Source organism: Nycticebus coucang, chromosome 1 (assembly GCF_027406575.1).
Source record: "Nycticebus coucang isolate mNycCou1 chromosome 1, mNycCou1.pri, whole genome shotgun sequence".
NCBI classification, from domain to species: Eukaryota; Metazoa; Chordata; class Mammalia; order Primates; family Lorisidae; genus Nycticebus; species Nycticebus coucang.
In genome coordinates this window covers 52,871,733-52,891,372 of record NC_069780.1, presented here as the reverse complement: position 1 = coordinate 52,891,372, position 19,640 = coordinate 52,871,733, and the positions used below count along the sequence as shown (strand labels likewise).

The 19,640-nt window shown below is 35.7% G+C and overlaps 1 protein-coding gene across 1 annotated transcript; it reads right to left on the bottom strand.

Annotated features, from left to right (window-relative positions):
- Positions 1 to 10,197: 10,197 nt before the first annotated feature.
- On the bottom strand, positions 10,198 to 11,384 carry LOC128590275 (translocon-associated protein subunit alpha-like). Its single transcript, XM_053597568.1, has one exon. The coding sequence runs from the start codon at positions 11,382 to 11,384 to the stop codon at positions 10,497 to 10,499; it is 888 nt and encodes a 295-aa protein (XP_053453543.1). The 3' UTR covers positions 10,198 to 10,496.
- Between the last annotated feature and the right edge of the window lie 8,256 nt (positions 11,385 to 19,640).

The following is a 19,640-nucleotide window of genomic DNA, read 5'->3' as shown; positions in this document are numbered from 1 at the left end:
CCCCTTTATCGTTTCTGATTGAGGTTCCTAGAGATTTTACTTTTCTATTTCTAGTTAGTCTGGCCAATGGTTTATCTATTTTATTTATTTTTTCAAAAAACCAGCTCCTTGTTTCATTAATTTTCTGAATGATTCTTTTGTTTTCAATTTCATTGATCTCTGATTTGATTTTGGATATTTCTTTTCTTCTACTGAGTTTAGGCTTAGATTGTTCTTCTTTTTCCAATTCCATAAGATCTCTTGTGAGATTGTTGATGTGCTCTCTTTCTGTTTTTCGAATGTACGCATCTAAAGTGATGAATTATCCTCTCAAAACTGCTTTTGCAGTATCCCACAGGTTTCGGTAGCTTGTGTCTTCATTGTTGTTATGCTCAAGGAAGTTAATGATTTCCTGTTTTATTTCTTCCTGCACCCATCTGTTATTCAACAGAAGATTGTTTAATTTCCATGCCTTTGGGTGGGCTTGAGCATTTTTGTTAGAGTTGAGTTCCACCTTTAGTGCCTTATGGTCTGAAAAGATACAAGGTAAAATTTCAATTCTTTTGATTCTGTTGATATTTGTTTTGTGTCCCAGGATATGATCAATTTTGGAGAATGTTCCATGGGGTGATGAGAAGAATGTATATTCTTTATCTTTGGTGTGGAGTGTTCTATATGCGTCTATCAAACATAGTTGTTCTAGGGTCTCATTTAAATCTCTTATATCTTTGTTTAATTTCTGTTTAGAGGATCTGTCCAGCTCTGTAAGAGGTGTGTTAAAGTCCCCTGTTATGATGGTATTATCAGATATCATATTGCTCAGACTGAGTAAGGTCTGCTTCAAGAATCTGGGAGCATTTAAATTGGGTGCATAAATATTTAGAATTGAAATGTCTTCTTGTTGTATTTTTCCCTTGACCAATATAAAGTGACCATCTTTGTCTTTTTTGACTTTAGTTGCTTTAAATCCACATGTATCTGAAAATAAGATTGCAACCCCTCTTTTCTTCTGAATTCCATTTGCCTGAAAAATTGTCTTCCAACCCTTGACTCGGAGCTTTAATTTGTCTTTTGAAGCCAGGTGTGTTTCTTTCAGACAGCAAATGGATGGCTTCTGTTTTTTAATCCAGTCAGCCAATCTATGTCTCTTCAGTTGGGAATTCAAGCCATTAACATTTATGGAGATAATTGATAAGTGTGGTAGTATTCTATTTGTCTTATTTGGTGAGAGTCCATTGCTTTGTTTTATCTTTTGCATCAGTGTGGAGGTTAGGTTCTGTCCTTTGATTTCTGAGTTCTTACTTTGCTGCTGATCCATTGTGGTGGTCAGTGTGCAGAACAGGTTGAAGTATTTCCTGTAGAGCTGGTCTTGTTGTGGCGAATTTCCTCAATGTTTGTATATCCGTAAATGATTTGATTTCTCCGTCAATTTTCTTAGCTTAGCAGGGTACAGAATTCTGGGCTGAAAATTGTTCTGTTTAAGTAGATTAAAGGTAGATGACCATTGTCTTCTTGCTTGGAAAGTTTCATTAGAGAAGTCTGCGGTAACTCTGATGGATTTGCCCCTGTAGGTCAACTGGCACTTACTCCTGGCAGCTTGCAGAATCTTTTCTTTTGTCTTGACTTTGGACAGGTTCATCACAATGTGTCTTGGAGAAGCTCGGTTAGAGTTGAGGCGACCTGGGGTCCGATATCCCTCTGAAAGTAGTGTGTCAGAATCTTTGGTGATATTTGGGAAATTTTCTTTTATAATATTCTCTAGTATGGCTTCCATTCCTCTGGGGCATTCTTCTTCCCCTTCTGGAATTCCTATAACTCGTATGTTGGAATGCTTCATAAAGTCCCATAATTCTGACAGTGAACGTTCTTCTTTCTCTCTCTTCTTTTCTGCCTCTTTTACTATCTGAGTTATCTCAAAAACTTTGTCTTCTACCTCTGAAATTCTTTCTTCTGCATGGTCTAACCCATTGCTGATACTTTCCATTGCATCTTTAAGTTCCCTGATTGACTGTTTCAGTTCCTTCAGGTCTGCTATATCCTTTTTATATTCTTCATATCGTTCATCTCTTATTTGATTCTGTTTTTGGATTTCCTTTTGGTTATTTTCCACTTTATTAGCTATTTCCTTCATTGTTTCCATCATTTCTATCATTGTTTTCAACATTTGTATTCTAAATTCCCTTTCTGTCATTCCTAACATTTCTGTATAGGCGGAATCCTCTGCAGTAGCTACCTCATGGTCCCTTGGCGGGGTTGTTCTAGACTGGTTCTTCATGTTGCCTGGAGTTTTCTGCTGATTCTTCCTCATGGGTGATTTCTTCTATCTGTTTCCTTGCCCTAATTTTCCTTTCAGTTCCTCTTGCTCTTTAAGTTCTTGTGCCTGTGGACTAAGGGTTACAGGACCAGAAGGGTGAGAAGGTTGAAGAGCAAAAAAGGGATGAATGAAAGGAGGACCGAGTGATAAGAAAAAAAAAGAAAGATAGAGAGAGGAGAGGGGGTGGTTGTAAGGAATATTGACAAAAAGAAGAGAGGCAAAGAAAGAGGGAGACAGGGCAATATATGTGTACAGTAGGATACTTTGACACAACCTTAAAAAAACCCCACCTTCTGTGGGTGCCCAGTTGGGTGGTTCCCTTGAGGTCAGCAGCTCTGTGCTAACCTGATCAGACACAGTACCCCACCTCCACCAAGTAGAGAGGAAAGACAAAAATGCTATAAATCAAACCAAAACAAGGAAACAGAAAACTTTACGGGGATAAAATTGGGTGAAAAACCAAATGATAGCGGTAGAAACACTAGCAAAAATGAAGTTCTAGTTATTAAAAAAGGCAGCAATGGGAAATTATAATTAAACTAGAAAAATTGAGAAAGAAAAAGGGATCTGTATGGAAAAGATTGAAATTAAAAAACAAAAGAAAATCAACATGTCAAAATAAACAAACAAAAAAAACTAAACAAAAAAGAAGAAAAAAAAATACGCAACCAAAAACAAACCAGTTTGTATATGTTATTGAATATTGTCTGGGCAACACGTGGTCTTCTGGGGTATGAGATGTTAATCACAGTTCTGATACGACTGGAGGCTGCTGATTTCTCAAACCCCAGCAGGTAGACACCCTAAATCTCTCTTCAGCCCACTTAAAAGGCACTTTGAACTTGTAAAGCTGCTGAGCAGAAGCTTTCCCAGCTTTCTCGCTGGAAGCACTGCTGAAGTGGCTATCCACTTCCCAGTGTGCCAAAACCGGTCTCACTCTGCCCCTGAGGGTTAGGGCTGCAAGGCGGCTCAGACCACACCCTTAGGCTACTTGGTTGCTGGGTTACCAGCTCCCACCCATTTCTAGCTCTGCGACCCTGAGGGTGGAGCTTGCCAGGGCAGATCACTGACAATGGTTCCGTGTGACCCACCGCCAAACACTATTAGCTCCGTCTGGCTCAGCAGCTCGGACTGGGGCCCTAGACAAAGGCCAAAGTTCTCCGCACTCCCGCTCAGGCCCTCCCCAAGGCAGTTCAACTCAGTGCCAAGTCCAAGGACACCAAAACAGTTCACAGGCAAGGCCTTTCTGGTTTGCAGTCTCGCTGCTAGTGAACTTACAGTTGTGGGTGGGTTTAGACGGATTGAACACACGCGACCACTTGCTGGTTTTCCATTGTTTTAGTCCTCTTCTTGGGGTCCAGAAGTCTCTCGCTGACTCCCTGTATCCTCATAGGAGTGATGATAGGCAGATCCCACCAGCCAGAGATGCCTGGAGTCCTATCTCCCCAGACTCACGGTGCCCAGATGCAAGGAAGCTGTTACTCGACCGCCATCTTGCTCCGCCCTCAGTTGCTTACTTTTATATAAAAGTCTTGTGAAATTTTACCAATAATATTAAAATTTAAAGGTAGGAACATTTCTAAATTTTAAGGGCATTTTTATAGATGACCTTAAATCATATTTTTTAATAATTTAATTTCTGTGGATAAAAAAGAATAGCAATGCTCATTGGGTGGCACTTAGCCTTGAAATAATTTTTTTTTACATAAAATGTTTATTCTCAAGGATTTTACAATTAAGAACATACTTTCTTTTAAATTGAAAGAAATTTCAGTGATAGGAAATTTGTTCTCTAGGATACTACCCTTTATGCCTATATTATAGTTTGATTCTACTTAATCCTTAATTCTAAAGTAGTCAACTGTGACTTTTTTTTAACAGTTTTAGATTTATTATACTCATATATATATATTTAATAAACAGTACAAATATATTTTCATGAAATTAAAGAGTCAATTTCTTATATTATCTTTGAATTACTAGTAACTTAATGTTCTTGGTTGTCAAAGATGTAATTAAATATTTAAATAATCTTTTTTTTTATGGGCATTTTCTTTTCTTTCTTTCTTTTTTTTTTTTTTTTTTTTTTTTGAGACAGAGCCTCAAGTTGTCACCCTGGGTAGAGTGCTGTGGCATCACAGCTCATAGCAGCCTCCAACTCCTGGGCTCAAGCGATTCTCCTGCCTCCACCTCCTAAGTAGCTGGGAGTATAGGCGACCACCACAACACCTGGCTATTTTTTGGTTGCAGCCGTCATTGTTGTTTGGTGGGCCCGGGCTGGATTTAAACCCACCAGCTCAGGTGTATGTGGCTGGCACCTTAGCCGCTTGAGCCACAGGCGCTGAGCCTATGGGCATTTTCTTAATTAAAATATTCTTGATTACAAATATCATTATATTTTTTCCAAAAAAAATTATATATAAAATTAAGTCTTTATAAAGCACCTTGTTACTGCAAAAGTAAAGATTAGAAATACTCTCTGTGTCAAAGTTTATGGATTAATATACATATAAATTTATATATGGGCATATATTATTGGTATATAGGGTATCCCAAAAGTCACACCTAGAGAAATGGGAATTATAGATAAATGTTCATTTATTTACAAAATACTCATTACAAAATTTTACAAAGAGGTGGCCAACACAGATAGAATGTTTTATAAGTATTTTGTAAAATTTTGTGATGAATATTTTATAAATGTATATTGAGCTACAATTTTCCATTTTCCCTATTTATGGTGACTGTAAGGACCAAAGTCACCATAAATAGGGAAAATGTAACACCCTGTACATGTAAATCATCTTTGGGACACCCTGTATATATAAATAATCTTGACTATGTTTGCAATCTTTGAAGTAATCATTTATATCTATAATATTCCTGGACCTATTTTTAGGTTCAGAGGATATAGGTTAAAACAAATACAGTGGAAAGAAAAATATTTCTATTGTATTGTGGAGCTTTCACTTAATATTTATTTGTATGTATATTAATACATAGTATATATAGTATATATAATACATATTTTAGATATGTTCCATATCATTATACATTGAAAGTGATAATTGCTATATTCTTGATGGACTATTACTGACTAAATAAAATATATATTAATTTTTACCATACCAACTTAATTTTTATTTAAGGTAATTAATTCTTTCACTGATATCATGATACTCATCAATATTTTCCATCAGTTTACCCATCATAAAATCACATTATAAATGCACAAATTCTAGAAGATATTTTTGTAATGTTACAAGTGCTAAATAACAGAATAAAAATTGATTAATAAATAGTGCATAACTTATATTGTATTTAGAAGCTTTGGTGTTTTAAGTTAGGTTTTAGAAAACAAAAATTGGTCTCCTGGATTTCCAACAAACACAACTTGATTATAAATATGCATATAAGTACATAGACATAATTTTATGGATATAAAAAGAAAATAAAGCAGTAGACTTAAGTTAATTGTTCCTTGCTCCTTTTATTTACATTTTTAGTGTTTGGGACATTCAATGTATTCATCAGCACTAGTAACTATAGATATATTCAACAAAAATCACTGTTATCTTATTTGAAATAGAACATCTGTTACGTTATGTAGTTTATCCTTCCCAAGAATAAAAATCCTTGACTATTTGAAGCCTTGAAATGCTTTATATATTTCACTTTTTCTTTTAATTCATGTTTGGGTTTTTTTGCCCTGTAAAGTTAATCTTTGAAGTTTCAAGGTCTTGTTAAGTTTACTGGCATATGAGATCAAACACTTTAAGCTACTAAAGTTTGATGCAATCAAGAAAATCATTTATTTTTATGATGATGACCTTTAATGGTATTTTAAGTTACATGGGTTTACGAGAACTTTTAATTTACAATGACTATTTTTCATGTATTTTGGAATGAATTTTCATATAGAATAAAGCCTCCTCCCCAAAAGGCAAAGATAACATTTTGAATTTACTGTACATATACAAAGACATTCTCTTAATTTCTTAAGAATAATATTGCTCTTTTACACCTATAACATAGTTATGAAACTTTCTAATCATCGGATATTTGTGTTTCAATGAAATATACTTAAAGCTCTTGATATTGGCCTGGGTAATTTTTTTTTTTTTTTTTTTGTATTTAACTCCAAAAGCAAAGACAAGGGAAGCAAAAATAGACAAATGGAGTTTCATCAAACTAAATATCTTCTTGATATTGAATTGAGCTACAATTCTCTGCACAGCAGAGAAACAATTTGCAAAATGTAGACAACCTATGGAATGGATGAAAATATTTGTAAATCATATGATGTGATCTGAAGCTTGTTTCCCCATCAAACTCATATAGTGAAACATAATCAATATGATTATATTTGTTTATGAGGCCTGTGCAGTATATATTTGGCTATGAGGCCTTATGGAGGTGGTTCGTCCATGAGGGTAGAATGCTCATAAGTGGGATTAGTGCGTATAGTCTATAGCACTCTGTACTACACTACAGTACACTAACCCCCAAGAATCTACCTTAGATCCTTCCCCAAGTGAGGACACAGTGAGAAGGTGCTTACTATGAACCAGAAAGTGGGCCCTCACTAGACACCAAATCTTCCAGTATCTCCTGTTTTCCAGAGGTATAAGAAAGAATTTCTGTTGTTTATAAGTGGTCTAGTTTATGGGATTTTTGTTATTAACCCATGAACATACTAAGATACCACCCTTTTGATAAGAAATTCAAATATGTGAGGAACTCAAATCATTAGCAAAGAAATTATTATAATAATCATATTTTTAAAATGGCAAAGTACCTGAATAGACATTTCTCAAAAGAGGAAATATAAATAGCTAATAGGCAGGAAAAAAATATGCACAACATCACTAATTATCGGGGCATGCAAATCAAGACCCTGATCTAATGTCACCTCACATGTGTTAGAATGGCTGTTACCAAAAACACAAAAGATACCAAGTATTGGCAAGGATGTAGGGTAAAGGGACTCCTTGTATGTTGCTGGGAAAAATGTAAATTGGCATAGCCATTATCGAAAATAGTATGGAGGTTCTTCAAAAATTAAAATGAAACTACCCTATCATCCAGTAATCCTACTTTTCTGAGTATGTCCAGTGAAAAGAGAATTCGTATATCAAAGAGATATCTGCATTCCCATTGCAGCATTATTCATAATAGCCAAAATAAGGAATCAACCTAAGTGTCCATCAACGTATAGATGGATGAGGAAATGTGATATGTATACACATATGTATTTCACATAATGTCCCCAGGTTCATCCCTGCTGTGAACTCCTTTTGTTTGTAACAGCATGGATGAACCTGGAGGACATAACATGAAAGTGAAAGAAACCAGGCACGGAACACAAAAACTGCTTTATCTCATTTATACCAGGTCAGACAATGTCTGTAAACTTATCCTAGAAAAAGTGCTGCATACCTTATTACTGATTATCAGTAAGGTCACCTTTGAAGTGCTCTCTTGGGAAGCTATCCACCATGGCCAGTGCCTAATCCACACTGCAAAGCGATTTTGGAACTCTTTCTGGAATGGCCATAAAAGCTCATCCTAGAAAAAGTGCTTTGAAGGGTGGACTAGGAGATGGTGTCGGGGCGTAGTTTCCCAAAGGGAATAATTCAAAGCTCACCATATGATATCAGCAATGAGATATATAGTACTTTTTCTAGGATGAATTTGTGAGCTTAATTGTCCTAACTTGTATGTGAAATCTCAAAAAATTGAACTCAGAAACAGTGAGTAGAATGGTGTTTTCTAGGAGCTGAGTGGTGTTGCAAATAGGGAGATGGTCGAGAGATACAAAGCTTTATGTGCAATGAGTAATTTCTGGAGACTTCACACACAGCATGGTGACTGTAGTCAGTGTGACTGTATTGTATTCTTGAAGTTTGCTGAGAAAATAGCTCTCAAATGTTCTTATCATACATACACGTAAAAAAAAAGGTTACTACTGTGAGAGGTGGTGGATGTGGTAATGAGTTTGCATGTAGTAATCATTTCACAATGTATACATCAAAACATCACATTGTACACCTTAAATATGTGTGATTTTTCTGTTATACCTCAATAAAGCTGGAAAATTTATTACATCCAAATTCCCTAGTAATTTGATATATATAGACCATAAAAGGAATATAACTTGCATTTTTACTAAAGAAGAAAAGTTAATTTAAAATTTAGATTCCCTGCACATATGTAGAAAGTGTTATTAAACCACCATCAGTTGGCCATGTGTCTTTAGTTGTTTTTTTCAATAATTGTAATGGGTTGACACTGACTCCTCCTTACCCTTTCATCCAATTCTCATGTGAAGAGCACACGTGTGCAAGAAGGCGGGATGCAGAGTGCACACAAGAGCTACAGAACAAAGGGAAACAGACATAAAATACACATCTGTCCAGGATGCTTATACATGTACCTTTTTCTGTGCATTTTTAAGTGCATTTTTAATTACGTTAATGAAAAATTTTGTATGAAGGAAAATTAATGTTTGTTAGATTGCACAATAAAATTTGAATATGTTCATTGAAGGAAAGACATTTAGGTTCCTTAAAAACAAATAATCCATTATATATGAGAAACATGCATGAGGTAAAGAAGTGTAAATGTTCTGATGGAGTATGGAAGTTGGAACCGGAAGCAGTCCTCGGTCTTGGGAAGAGGGCAGACTAGCTGAGGTTGCTACCTGGAGACATTCCACTACTGAAGGCAACTGGGAAAGGTCAGGGACAGAGGCCAAGGTGCGGAAGGTAGAACAGCCTTACACATTCCAAAAAGTGTTCTCGAAATTCTGAAAACCTGACATAACGGGCCCTGATTGTGTGGACATATACTTATGTTCTAAATGCCTGTATTTTATGATATCTGCTTATGGTGATTACGTGAGGGATTTCTTGATGTTACTTCTGTGATTTTGTCTCCCTAGAGATGTGGAAAGAGAGCAGAAGTCAAGATGATATTTTTTCAAGTATTGTGGTACTAGAGTATAAATAGCACATATGCTCTGGCCTGTCATGGCTAAGTGCAGGAATGAGACAGTCCTGAATGTCACTGTAATATTTCACACTAAGCAAGAAAAGCAGATGGGCTACAAATCATTCACTTCTACATGGCACCTAGTAGGTGAACCTCAGGAAAAGACAATGCAAGGTAGCTCAGTGACCCATCTTCAGATGGACCATCTTTGGACGAGACAGAGGAGCCAAAAACAAGGTTCTCTTCTCATCCCCCTACTTCTCAGGTCAGGAATTGGGAGAAACTATAACAAAACATTGCTGGTCACTAGTTACATTTACCACTATTTTATCTCTAGAAATAAGAGCCAATTTTTTTTTTTTTTTTTGTAGAGACAGAGTCTCACTGTACCGCCCTCGGGTAGAGTGCCGTGGCATCACACAGCTCACAGCAACCTCTAACTCTTGGGCTTACATGATTCTCTTGCCTCAGCCTCCCGAGCATCTGGGACTACAGGCGCCTGCCACAACGCCCGGCTATTTTTTTGTTGCAATTTGGCCGGGGCTGGGTTTGAACCCGCCACCCTCGGCATATGGGGCCGGCGCCCTACTCACTGAGCCACAGGCGCCGCCCAAGAGCCAATTTTTATTAAGAAAGAAATAGAGCATCAAACAAACTGTCATGGCCTGGGTGTACTTTATACGCCATTTGGAACTACTTTTCTAGTATGTTTTCCTATGTATGTTTTAAGTAATTAAAATTGTCTTTACCCGATTTATTTTTATAATTTATGTTTTTTCCCTAATTTTTCTACTTTTTCATTTTCAGTGGCTGTCTGACATGCCATTACATAAATGTTCTTGATTAATTTTAACCTGTTATTACTTTGAGAAATTTTGGTTTAGTTTTCACTTTTTTTTTTTTTTTTAATATTTAGCATTCTAAAGGCTTATTGCAGGTTGTTCAACAATGATTCTGGTAAGACCAACTGCTCACATACATACACACGCACACACAAATTTTAATGGTTTTAAAAAAACCAAGTTTGTTACTTTAGAAAAACGAGTGCAGTGCATTGTCAGCATATTTTCGCCACAGACTCTGATTTCTCAGTCCACACATAAGTAGTAGTTGCCTTCTATGGTAATATGGCTTCTCTGCACTAATTCCCATCAGGCCGAAAACATTAGGGCAGGTTAAGTAAAGACCGAATTGTTGCACAAAGGAACATTTACTCATCAGATCCCACTGATCTCTTCTGTGCCCGTTTCCTGGTCAACCTTCTTGGCGAAGCTTTATTGATCTGATTCAAAGTTTCCTGAGGAATCCAACTCATGTCAACATCATTTTGACTTGATGTACTCATTTCTACTTTCTGTATGGGTCTCTTGCGCTTTCTAGACTCCAGGAGTTGATGAAGGCCAACAACAACCAGAAGCCCAAGACCAGCAAGAAACATATACATAAAAATTGTTTCTCCATCTAACCCGTCTTCACTTTCAATAACCGTAACAGTTTGATTGAAGACTGCATCTTGGAATACATTGCCATTCAAATCTTTATAGTTGAGATTGATGACTAGACCAAAGGGTCGTCTCCCCATGGGCTCTGCAGGAATGAAGGAGTACTCAAAAGTTGCTTGTCTCTGGGGTGGCACTACAGTGTTCAAAGTAGGAGCTGTGAAATTCTGGATATAAAACTGGTAGTCCTGAGGATAACAGAATGAGGCATCTAAGGATTCAAAAATGAAATCTTCTGTACCCTTGTTTGTAAAGCCTACCAGGAACTTCACAATGTTATTTGCTGGAAAATCTTCTCCTTTTACAAATAGGATAATTGTATCTGCACTTGGTGAAGCTTCAGGTTCACCAGATACATCTTCTTCCTCTTTATCTTCTGCCAAATCTGTGGGTTCATCTTCTTCAACCTCAGCTTCATCATCTTCATCCTCAATTTTTGAATCTTCCACTGTTTCTTCATCCTCTGTAAGATTTTGAGCCATTGCTAATGAGCCATGGTCGTGGACTTTGGATGATTTTCTAAGCTTCTTGGTTGGTAGCCTCAGGGTCTTGGCTTGGCAAATGGCTGAAGGTGCTTCTTCCTCTCTAGAGCTTGTCATTGCTAGGGACCTCTGTCCTGCAGTTCCCTTTGACCCACGCTTATGTATTTCTCTTCTGGTAGTCACTTGACAATCCTTCCTCAGCCCCTAAAAGTCGGACATTCTCTTCCAGTTTCTTGTTGCTGGTATCCTTCCAAGACCCCTCTAGTTTTCACTTTTAACATGATTAATCATTGTTGTGAAGAAAACTGTTTGCTTATATATACATTTGTATGTGCATATATGTATATATCTATTTTCTAGATAGATTTCTACAAGGGAATTGACATAGGTCAAAGTGAAAGACAGAGCTTAAGTCTGTTAATAAAGATTTTTCAATTGCTTTCCAAAAATGTTGTTTTGACTTCCATTTCCCCAAGCAGTATATGAAAGAGGCTGTGAACAACACCCAGGGATGCCTGAAGCAGGAGGGGCTGGGCTGAAGCTCTAATGTTCACACATTCTGCTGAAAATAGACAGAAGGTCGAAACATTTTGGCAGAGAAGAAATCTGGCCACTTCTAAATACCTACAGCCAAAGCAGCCTGAGGCCTTCTAAAGGCAAAGCTATTCACTACTTACGGGACCAGCTGCACAGAGTCCAAGCCAGGAACTGAGTCACAGAGTCTGGGAACATCAGTGTGAAATAACGTGCTCCCTCAAAAATTATCAGGTCATGTATAGATGGTTTCCATAGCACCTGTAGATTATTAGCTCCTACACCACATGGCTTTTTATAGCACCAAAATCACACTTTTGTACATTGGCTAATGAGGGAATGGTGTTAAATATGAAGCTGTGTGAAGCCTTTTAGGCTATTATTCAGCAGAAGTGGTATCATTTCCTTTGCCTAAAGAGCCTCCTTATTTATGTAACTAATTGTGTAACTACGTAATTATTTCACATAAACGGGTGATAAAATAGAGATGTGATAAGTATCTTAGTGTTACATAAATGACCTTAATATTAGTATTAAGGATTAACTACTCTTAGCATTAAGTATTAAAAAGAATTGAATTTAAAATATCAATTGACCAAAGATAAAAATGATTTTGAAATTTTGACTAATGAAAACATGAATGAAATAGTTTATTCAGTGAATAGTTAGCTATGTTAATATTTCAAATCTACTAAGTGTAGAATATAAACGTCTTAACAGTAATTAAGAAAGTACGATGAAGGCAATGTTAACCAGCTATTGTAAGTATATTTCAAATTATACATAAAACCAGCATGTTGCCTCGGGGCCTATAGCTCAAGGGGATAAGGTGCCAGTCACATACACTGGAGCTGGCGGGTTCGAATCCAGCTCAGGCCTGCCAAACAACAATGACAAATACAACCAGAAAAATAGCCAGGCATTGTGCCAGGTGCCTGTATCCCAGTTACTTGGGAAGCTGAGGCAAGAGAACGGCTTAAGCCTAGGAGTTGGAGGTTGCTGTGAGCTGTGATGCCACAGCACTCTACCCAGGGTGACAGCTTGAGGCTCTGTCTCCAAAAAAATAAAAAAGCACATGTACCACATAAATGCATTATTGTACACAGCTCTGATTTAATTAAAAAAAATAATAAGCATTGTACTAAAAACATTTAAAGAAAAATAATGAAATTAAGGACATACAGTATATAAGAATATATTAAAAAATAATTAGGCTAGGGTGGCACCTGTGGCTCAAATAATTAGGCTAGGGTGGCACCTATACTGGAGGTGGCGAGTTCAAACCTGGCCCCTGCCAAAAACTAAAAAAAAATTAGGCTGTGATCCTAGCACTCTGGGAAGCAGAGGTGGGTGGAGTACTTGTGTGGTCCCAGCTATTTTGGATTCTGAGGCAAGAGGATGCTTGAGCCCAAGAGTTTGAGGTTGCTGAAAGCTTTAATGCCATGGCACTCTACTGAGGGTGACAGAATATATATATATATATATATATATATATATATATTTTTTTTTTTTTTTTTTTTTTTTTTTTTGTCCAAAGGTTATTTTTCTGGTAACTAAACCTACTTATTTCATGGAAGTTTGTTGACTGGCTTTCTTCCACATTCTTGACACACATTGTCTCAATAACACTTATGCTAGGCATATGGCTTTTGCATGAGAATGTTTGTAGTCAGTGATGCAGCCAGTGTGCTCAGGATTTTGTTTCTTTGAAATTTCTTCTTAGTATACATGCAGGTGTGTGTGTTGGTGGTGTTACACCTCTTATGTATTAATTATTTGTACTGTTTTATCTTAATTAAGAATAAGATAAAATTTAAGGTTTGTATTGTGGCACTAATCTTTTACATCACAAACATGCACAATGTGGATGTTTTTTGCTTGATGTTCATTTCAGAGTTAGACACCACGAATATTTGAGGGCATAAAGTTCCTGGAAACAATTCAGTTTGGGAAAATTCCCTATCAAACCTGGTTCATGCGTTTGGACATAAATTATATTAGTTTCAAAATTAATTTTTAAAAGTAGCGATATAATATGATCTCACATTTTTCTATTTCCATGTCTGAACAAATTTTGTCATATAAAGTATTTATTATCGCATGTTCAAATAAATACTAGCAAAATTCACAATAAGTATTTTCATATCCACTCCATCATTACTGGTCTTTCTTCTTTAACAATATACAGTTGTTTATACTCTTTCTTATTTTCTTCTTCAAACTATAAATAAATAATAAAATAAGTATATAATAACAATCTCTAATTGTTCCTACAGCTTTTGCATAAAAAGTATGTATTCATAAAAATCTACTTCTTAAAATTTTTTATTATTATGGGTATATAACATTTGTATATGTTTATGGGGTACATGTGGCACTTGATACAACCATCCAATGTGTAGTGAGCAAATCAGGGCAATTGAGGTATCTGTCACCTCAAAGATTTATCACTTCTTTTTTAGGAACATTCCATTCTACTCTATTAGTAATTTTATGATATGTAATAATTTATTGTTAATTATAGTGACCCTATTGTGCTGTTAGGTATTGTTCATTTCATCAAACTATGTTAATCATCCCCACCTTATCTGCCCCCGCACTACCCTTCTCAGCCTCTGATAACCATCATTCTACTCTTTGTCTCCCTGAGATCAATCGTTTCAAGTTTCAGTTTCCACAGGTAAGTGAGAACATGCAAAACTTGCCTTTCTGTATTTGGTTCATTTCACTTGACATGTTTTCCAGTTCTATCCATGTTGTTGCAAATGACAGGATTTCATTTTTTATGGTTGAATAATATTCCATTATTCATATATACCTCCTTTTCTTTATTCCTTCACCCATTGATGGAAACTTAGACTGTGTCTAAATCTTGGCTATTTTGAATAGACCTGCAGTAAACATGGGAGTGCAGACATCTTTTTTATATACTGATTTTCTTTTTCTGTCTTTTTTTTTTTTCCTTTTTCTTTCTTTTTGGATATATATCTAGCAGAGGGATTACTGGTTCTATTTTTAGTTTTTTGACAAACCTCCACAGTGTTATCGACAATAACTGTACTAATTGACATTCACACTAACAGTGAACAAAGGTTTCTCTTTCTCCACATTCTCACTAGCATTTGCTTTTGTTTTACTTTCAGGAAAAAAAAATCTATTTTAGCTGGGTTAAGATGATATCTCATTGTAGTTTTGATCTGCATTTCACTGAGGACTAATGAAGTTGAGCATTTTCATATTCCTGTTAACAATTTATATGTTTTCTTTGGAGAAATGTCTATTCAGACCTTTTCCCCATTTTTAACCAGATTATTTGATTTTTATCCTATTGTGTTTTTTATTTCTTTTTGTATTCTTGCCATTAATCTCTTGTCAGATGGGTAGTTTGCAAATATTTTATCCCATTCTGTGAATTGTTTCTTCACTTTGTTGATTATTTCCTTTGTTGTATAGAAGCTTTTTAGCTTAATGTGATCCTATCTGTCCAATTTTGCTTTTGAGGTATTATTAAGAAGAAGAAAAGACTTTTTCCAAATCAATGTCTTGGAACATTTCCTCAATGTTTTTCATTTACTAGTTTCATAGTTTCAGGTCTCAGATTTATTTATTTATTTTAAATTATTTTTTTATTAAGTCTTTTGTACATAGATCATAAATACATTTATGCGTTGATTCTTTGTACAAATTGGAATACTTACATCATACTAATCAACATAGCTTTCACCTCATTTACCCAATTATAGCATTAGGACATTTGTGTTCTACTCATGATAGATCCAACTTGTACTTGTAATGTGCTCCATAGGTGTGGGAGGGATAGTAGGACATAGTAGGGGGACCATACCCAGGTCTCAGATTTAAATCCATTTTGATTTTATTTTGAATTACGGCAAGAGATAAAAGTCTAATTTTATTCTTCTGCATATGAATATCCAGTTGTCCTGTCCTCAGTGTATGTTTTTGGTACCTTTGTAAAAAATGAGTTCACTATGGATGTGTGGATTTAATTTAGATTCTTTATTCTGTCCCATTGGTCAATGTGTCTATCTTTGTAACAGTACCATCCTGATTTGGTTACTACAGCCTTTAGTATTATTTGAAGACAAGTAATGTGATTCCTCCAGTTTTGTTATTTTGTTCAAGAAGGTTTTGACTATTGTAAGTCTTTTCTGGTTCCATATACATTTTAGGATAAAAATGTTCTATTTCAATGAATAATGTCATTGGTATTTTGATAGGGATTGCATTGAATCTATAGATTGCTTTGAGTAGTATGGACATTTTAACAATATTGATTCTTCTAAACTATGAGCATGAAATATTTTTTCATTTTTTATGTCTTCATGTATTTATAATATTCTTCATGATCCAGTGTATAGTCATAATAAGCTGCTTTCTTATTTTCATAACCATATGCAGGTATTCACTGATACATAAACCAATTAAGTAGTTAATATTAAAATTGTTTAATAATTATTCTTTAGCCTCTATTTACATTATTCATTAATTAAGTGTCTTATATTTATTAACTTATATTTACCTTTATTAAGTAATGTTTAACATTTAAAAATATAAATTAGGTATCTTCTATATTGCAGAACCTATGCTAGGAACTCATGACTACAACCTGATCAAATTTTACACAATTACTAATGATGGTTATGAAAATATACCTCAAATTCTCAGTATTAAAATGAAGAAGGTAGAAGAGCAATTGCAGTTACTGTGTTCATAAGATAAACAAGGCAAATATATTTTCCTGGTACTAAATTTTACTAGATTGTCTGACTTTTCACCTATTAAATAACTATTTATGGTTCCTCTAACCAAGCCCTTTGTTATGTAACTTTGCCATGCCATTCCTCACTGTAGGCTGTCATTGCTAACCTTTGACTTTAGGTTCAATTACATTGTTTACTTTGGCAAATGACAGGTTAATACCACATACAATGCACACACAGTGTTCAAACACGCCTTTTAAAAAAATTTTAGTAGATGTAGGACTACAAGTGATTCTTAGTTACGTGGATCAGTTGTGTAGTGGTGACATCGGGGCTTGTATGGTACCCATCTCCTACATAATGTACATGGTTTATCTTTCACCCCTCTTCCTCCCTTCCCGCTTCTGGGTCTCCAATGTCTGTCCAAAGAATCCCTTTGTGTGCACCTGTGCACCCATAGCTTAGCTTGCATATACAAATGAGAATATGCAGCATTTGGTTTTCCATTCCTGTATTACTTCACTTAGGATAATGGCTTCTAGTTTCATCCAAGTTGCTGCAAAAGACATTACTGCATCCTTTTTATGGCTGAATGGTATTCAATTGTGGACATGTACGTTTTATTTATCCATCCTTAGTTGGCTACTTAGGTAGCCACTTAGGTAGATTCCAAACCCATGCAATTGTGAACTGTGATATGATAAACATAACTGCAGGTGTCTTTTTGATAAAATAACTTTTTTTCCCAGTGGCAAAATTGCTAGATTGTATGGTAAATCTATTTTAGTACTTTGAGAAACTCCATAGTGTTTACTATAGAGGTTGAACTGTATAAGGGTTCACTCTTCATCACATCTGTGCCAACATTTATTGCTTTTTACTTTATAATAATGGCTATTTTTAATAGGGTCTGGTAGTATCTCAACAGAAATAATTTAATTTAATTTCCCTAATGATTAGTGATATTGAACATTTTTTCATCTATTTTTTGCCATTCATGCATATTCTTTTTTTTTTTTTGCCAGGGCTGGGTTTGAACCCACCACCTCCAGCATATGGGGCCGGCGCCCTACTCCTTTGAGCCACAGGTGCCACCCATGCATATTCTTTTAAAAGATATCTGTTCATGTAATTTGTCTAATTTTTTTTTTTTTTGAGACAGGCTTCTTACTTGGTCACCCTCGGTAGAGTGCTGTGGCATCATAGCTCACGGCAACCTCAAACTCTTGTGCTTAAGCGATTCTCTTGCCTTAGCCTCCCAGGTAGCTAGGACTACAGGTGCCCGCCACAATGTCCAGCTATTTTTAAAGATGGGGGCCTGCTCTGACTCAGGCTGGTCTCAAACCCATGAGCTCAGGCGATCCACCACTTCACCCTCCCAACATTTGTCTACTTTTTAACAGAATTTTTCTTTTCTTGCTAATATCTTTGAGTTTCTTATAGATTCTGGATATTAGTTCTTTGTAAGATGTATAGTTTGTAAATGTGTATTCCTATTCTATATGTTGTATATATAGTTTATTACTTATTTTGCTGTACAGAACCTTTTAGTGTAATTAAATCCCATTTATTTATTTATTTTTGTTTTCATTGTGTTTATTTTGGGATATTAGTCATGAATATTTTGACTAGGCCAGTGTCCAGAAGACTTCTTTTTGGATTTTCCTCTAGAAATGGTATTGTTTTGGGTATTACATTTAAGTTTTTGATCCATATTGAGTTAATTTTTGCACATAGTTGAGAGATTGGGATTCAGTTTCATTCTTCTACATGTGGCTATTGAACTTTCCAGCACCATTTATTAAGGGGTCCTTTCCTCAGTGTACATTATTGTGTGCTTGGTCAGTTGGTTGGAGGTGTTTGACTTTATTTCTGAGGTCTCTATTCAGTCCCATTGATCTGTGTGTCTACTTTTATACCAGTACCATGATGTTTTGATTACTATTACCTGGTGCCATAACTTGATGCATCTAGATTTATTTTTTTGTTTAAGATTGGTTTGGCAATCCAGGCTATTTTTTTTTTTTTTTGTAGAGACAGAGTTTCACTTTATGGCCCTAGGTAGAGTGTCATGGCATCACATAGCTCACAGCAACCTCCAACTCTTGGGCTTGAGCGATTCTCTTGCCTCAGCCTCCCAAGTAGCCGGGACTACAGGTGGCCGCCACAACACCCGGCTATTTTTTTTTGTTGTTGTTGTTGCTGCAGTTCGGCCGGGGCCGGGTTTGAACCCGCTACCCTCGGTATATGGGGCTGGCACCCTACCGACTGAGCCACAGATGCCGCCCTATCCAGGCTATTTTTTTGTTCAGTATGAATTTTAGGATTGTTTTTCATAATTCTGTGAAAAATAATGTCAGTATTTTAATGAGAATTACATTAAATTCATAGATTTCTTTGGCCATTATAATAATTTCACAATATTAATGCATCAGTCCATGAGCAAGGAATCTTTTCTCATTTGTTTGTTTCATACGTGGTGATTTCTTTCATCAAATTTTGCCAGTCATTCTCCTTATAGAGATCTTTCACTTCCTTGTGTAAGTATATTCCTAGATATTTTATTTATTTATTTATTTTGTAGCTATTGTAAATCGAATTTTGTTCTTGATAGGGTCTCACCTTAGCCGTTGTTATTCATGTATAGTAGTGTTACTTTACATGTGTGGATTTTGTAACCTAAGAGTTTACTGAATTCATTTTCAAAGCTAGGAGTCTTTTGGAGGAGTCTTTAGCATTTTCTAAGTTTAAGATTATATCATCGGCAAATAAAAATAGTTTAACTTCCTCTTTTCCATCATGGGTGCACTGTATTTCTTTCTCTTGTCTAATTGCTCTGGCTAGAAAATCCAATACTATTTTGAAAGTGGTGAAAGTGGGCATTCTAGTCTTGTAGTGGTTCTCAAGGGGAATGCTCTTACCTTTTCAGCATTCAGTATGATATTGGTGGATGGTTTTTTATATATGACTTTAATTAATGTGAGACAAGTTTATTTTTCTTTGCCTAGTTTGTTGAGAAAAAACTGGATTTTATTGAATGCTTTTAAAAATACCTATTGAAATGATCTTTTTGTTTTTTCTTAGAGACAGAGTCTCATTTTGTTGCCCTCGGTAGAGT

Excerpts from the sequence above, each read along its gene's own strand:
- LOC128590275 (XM_053597568.1), bottom strand. The coding sequence starts at position 11,384 with ATGACAAGCTCTAGAGAGGAAGAAGCACCTTCAGCCATTTGCCAAGCC.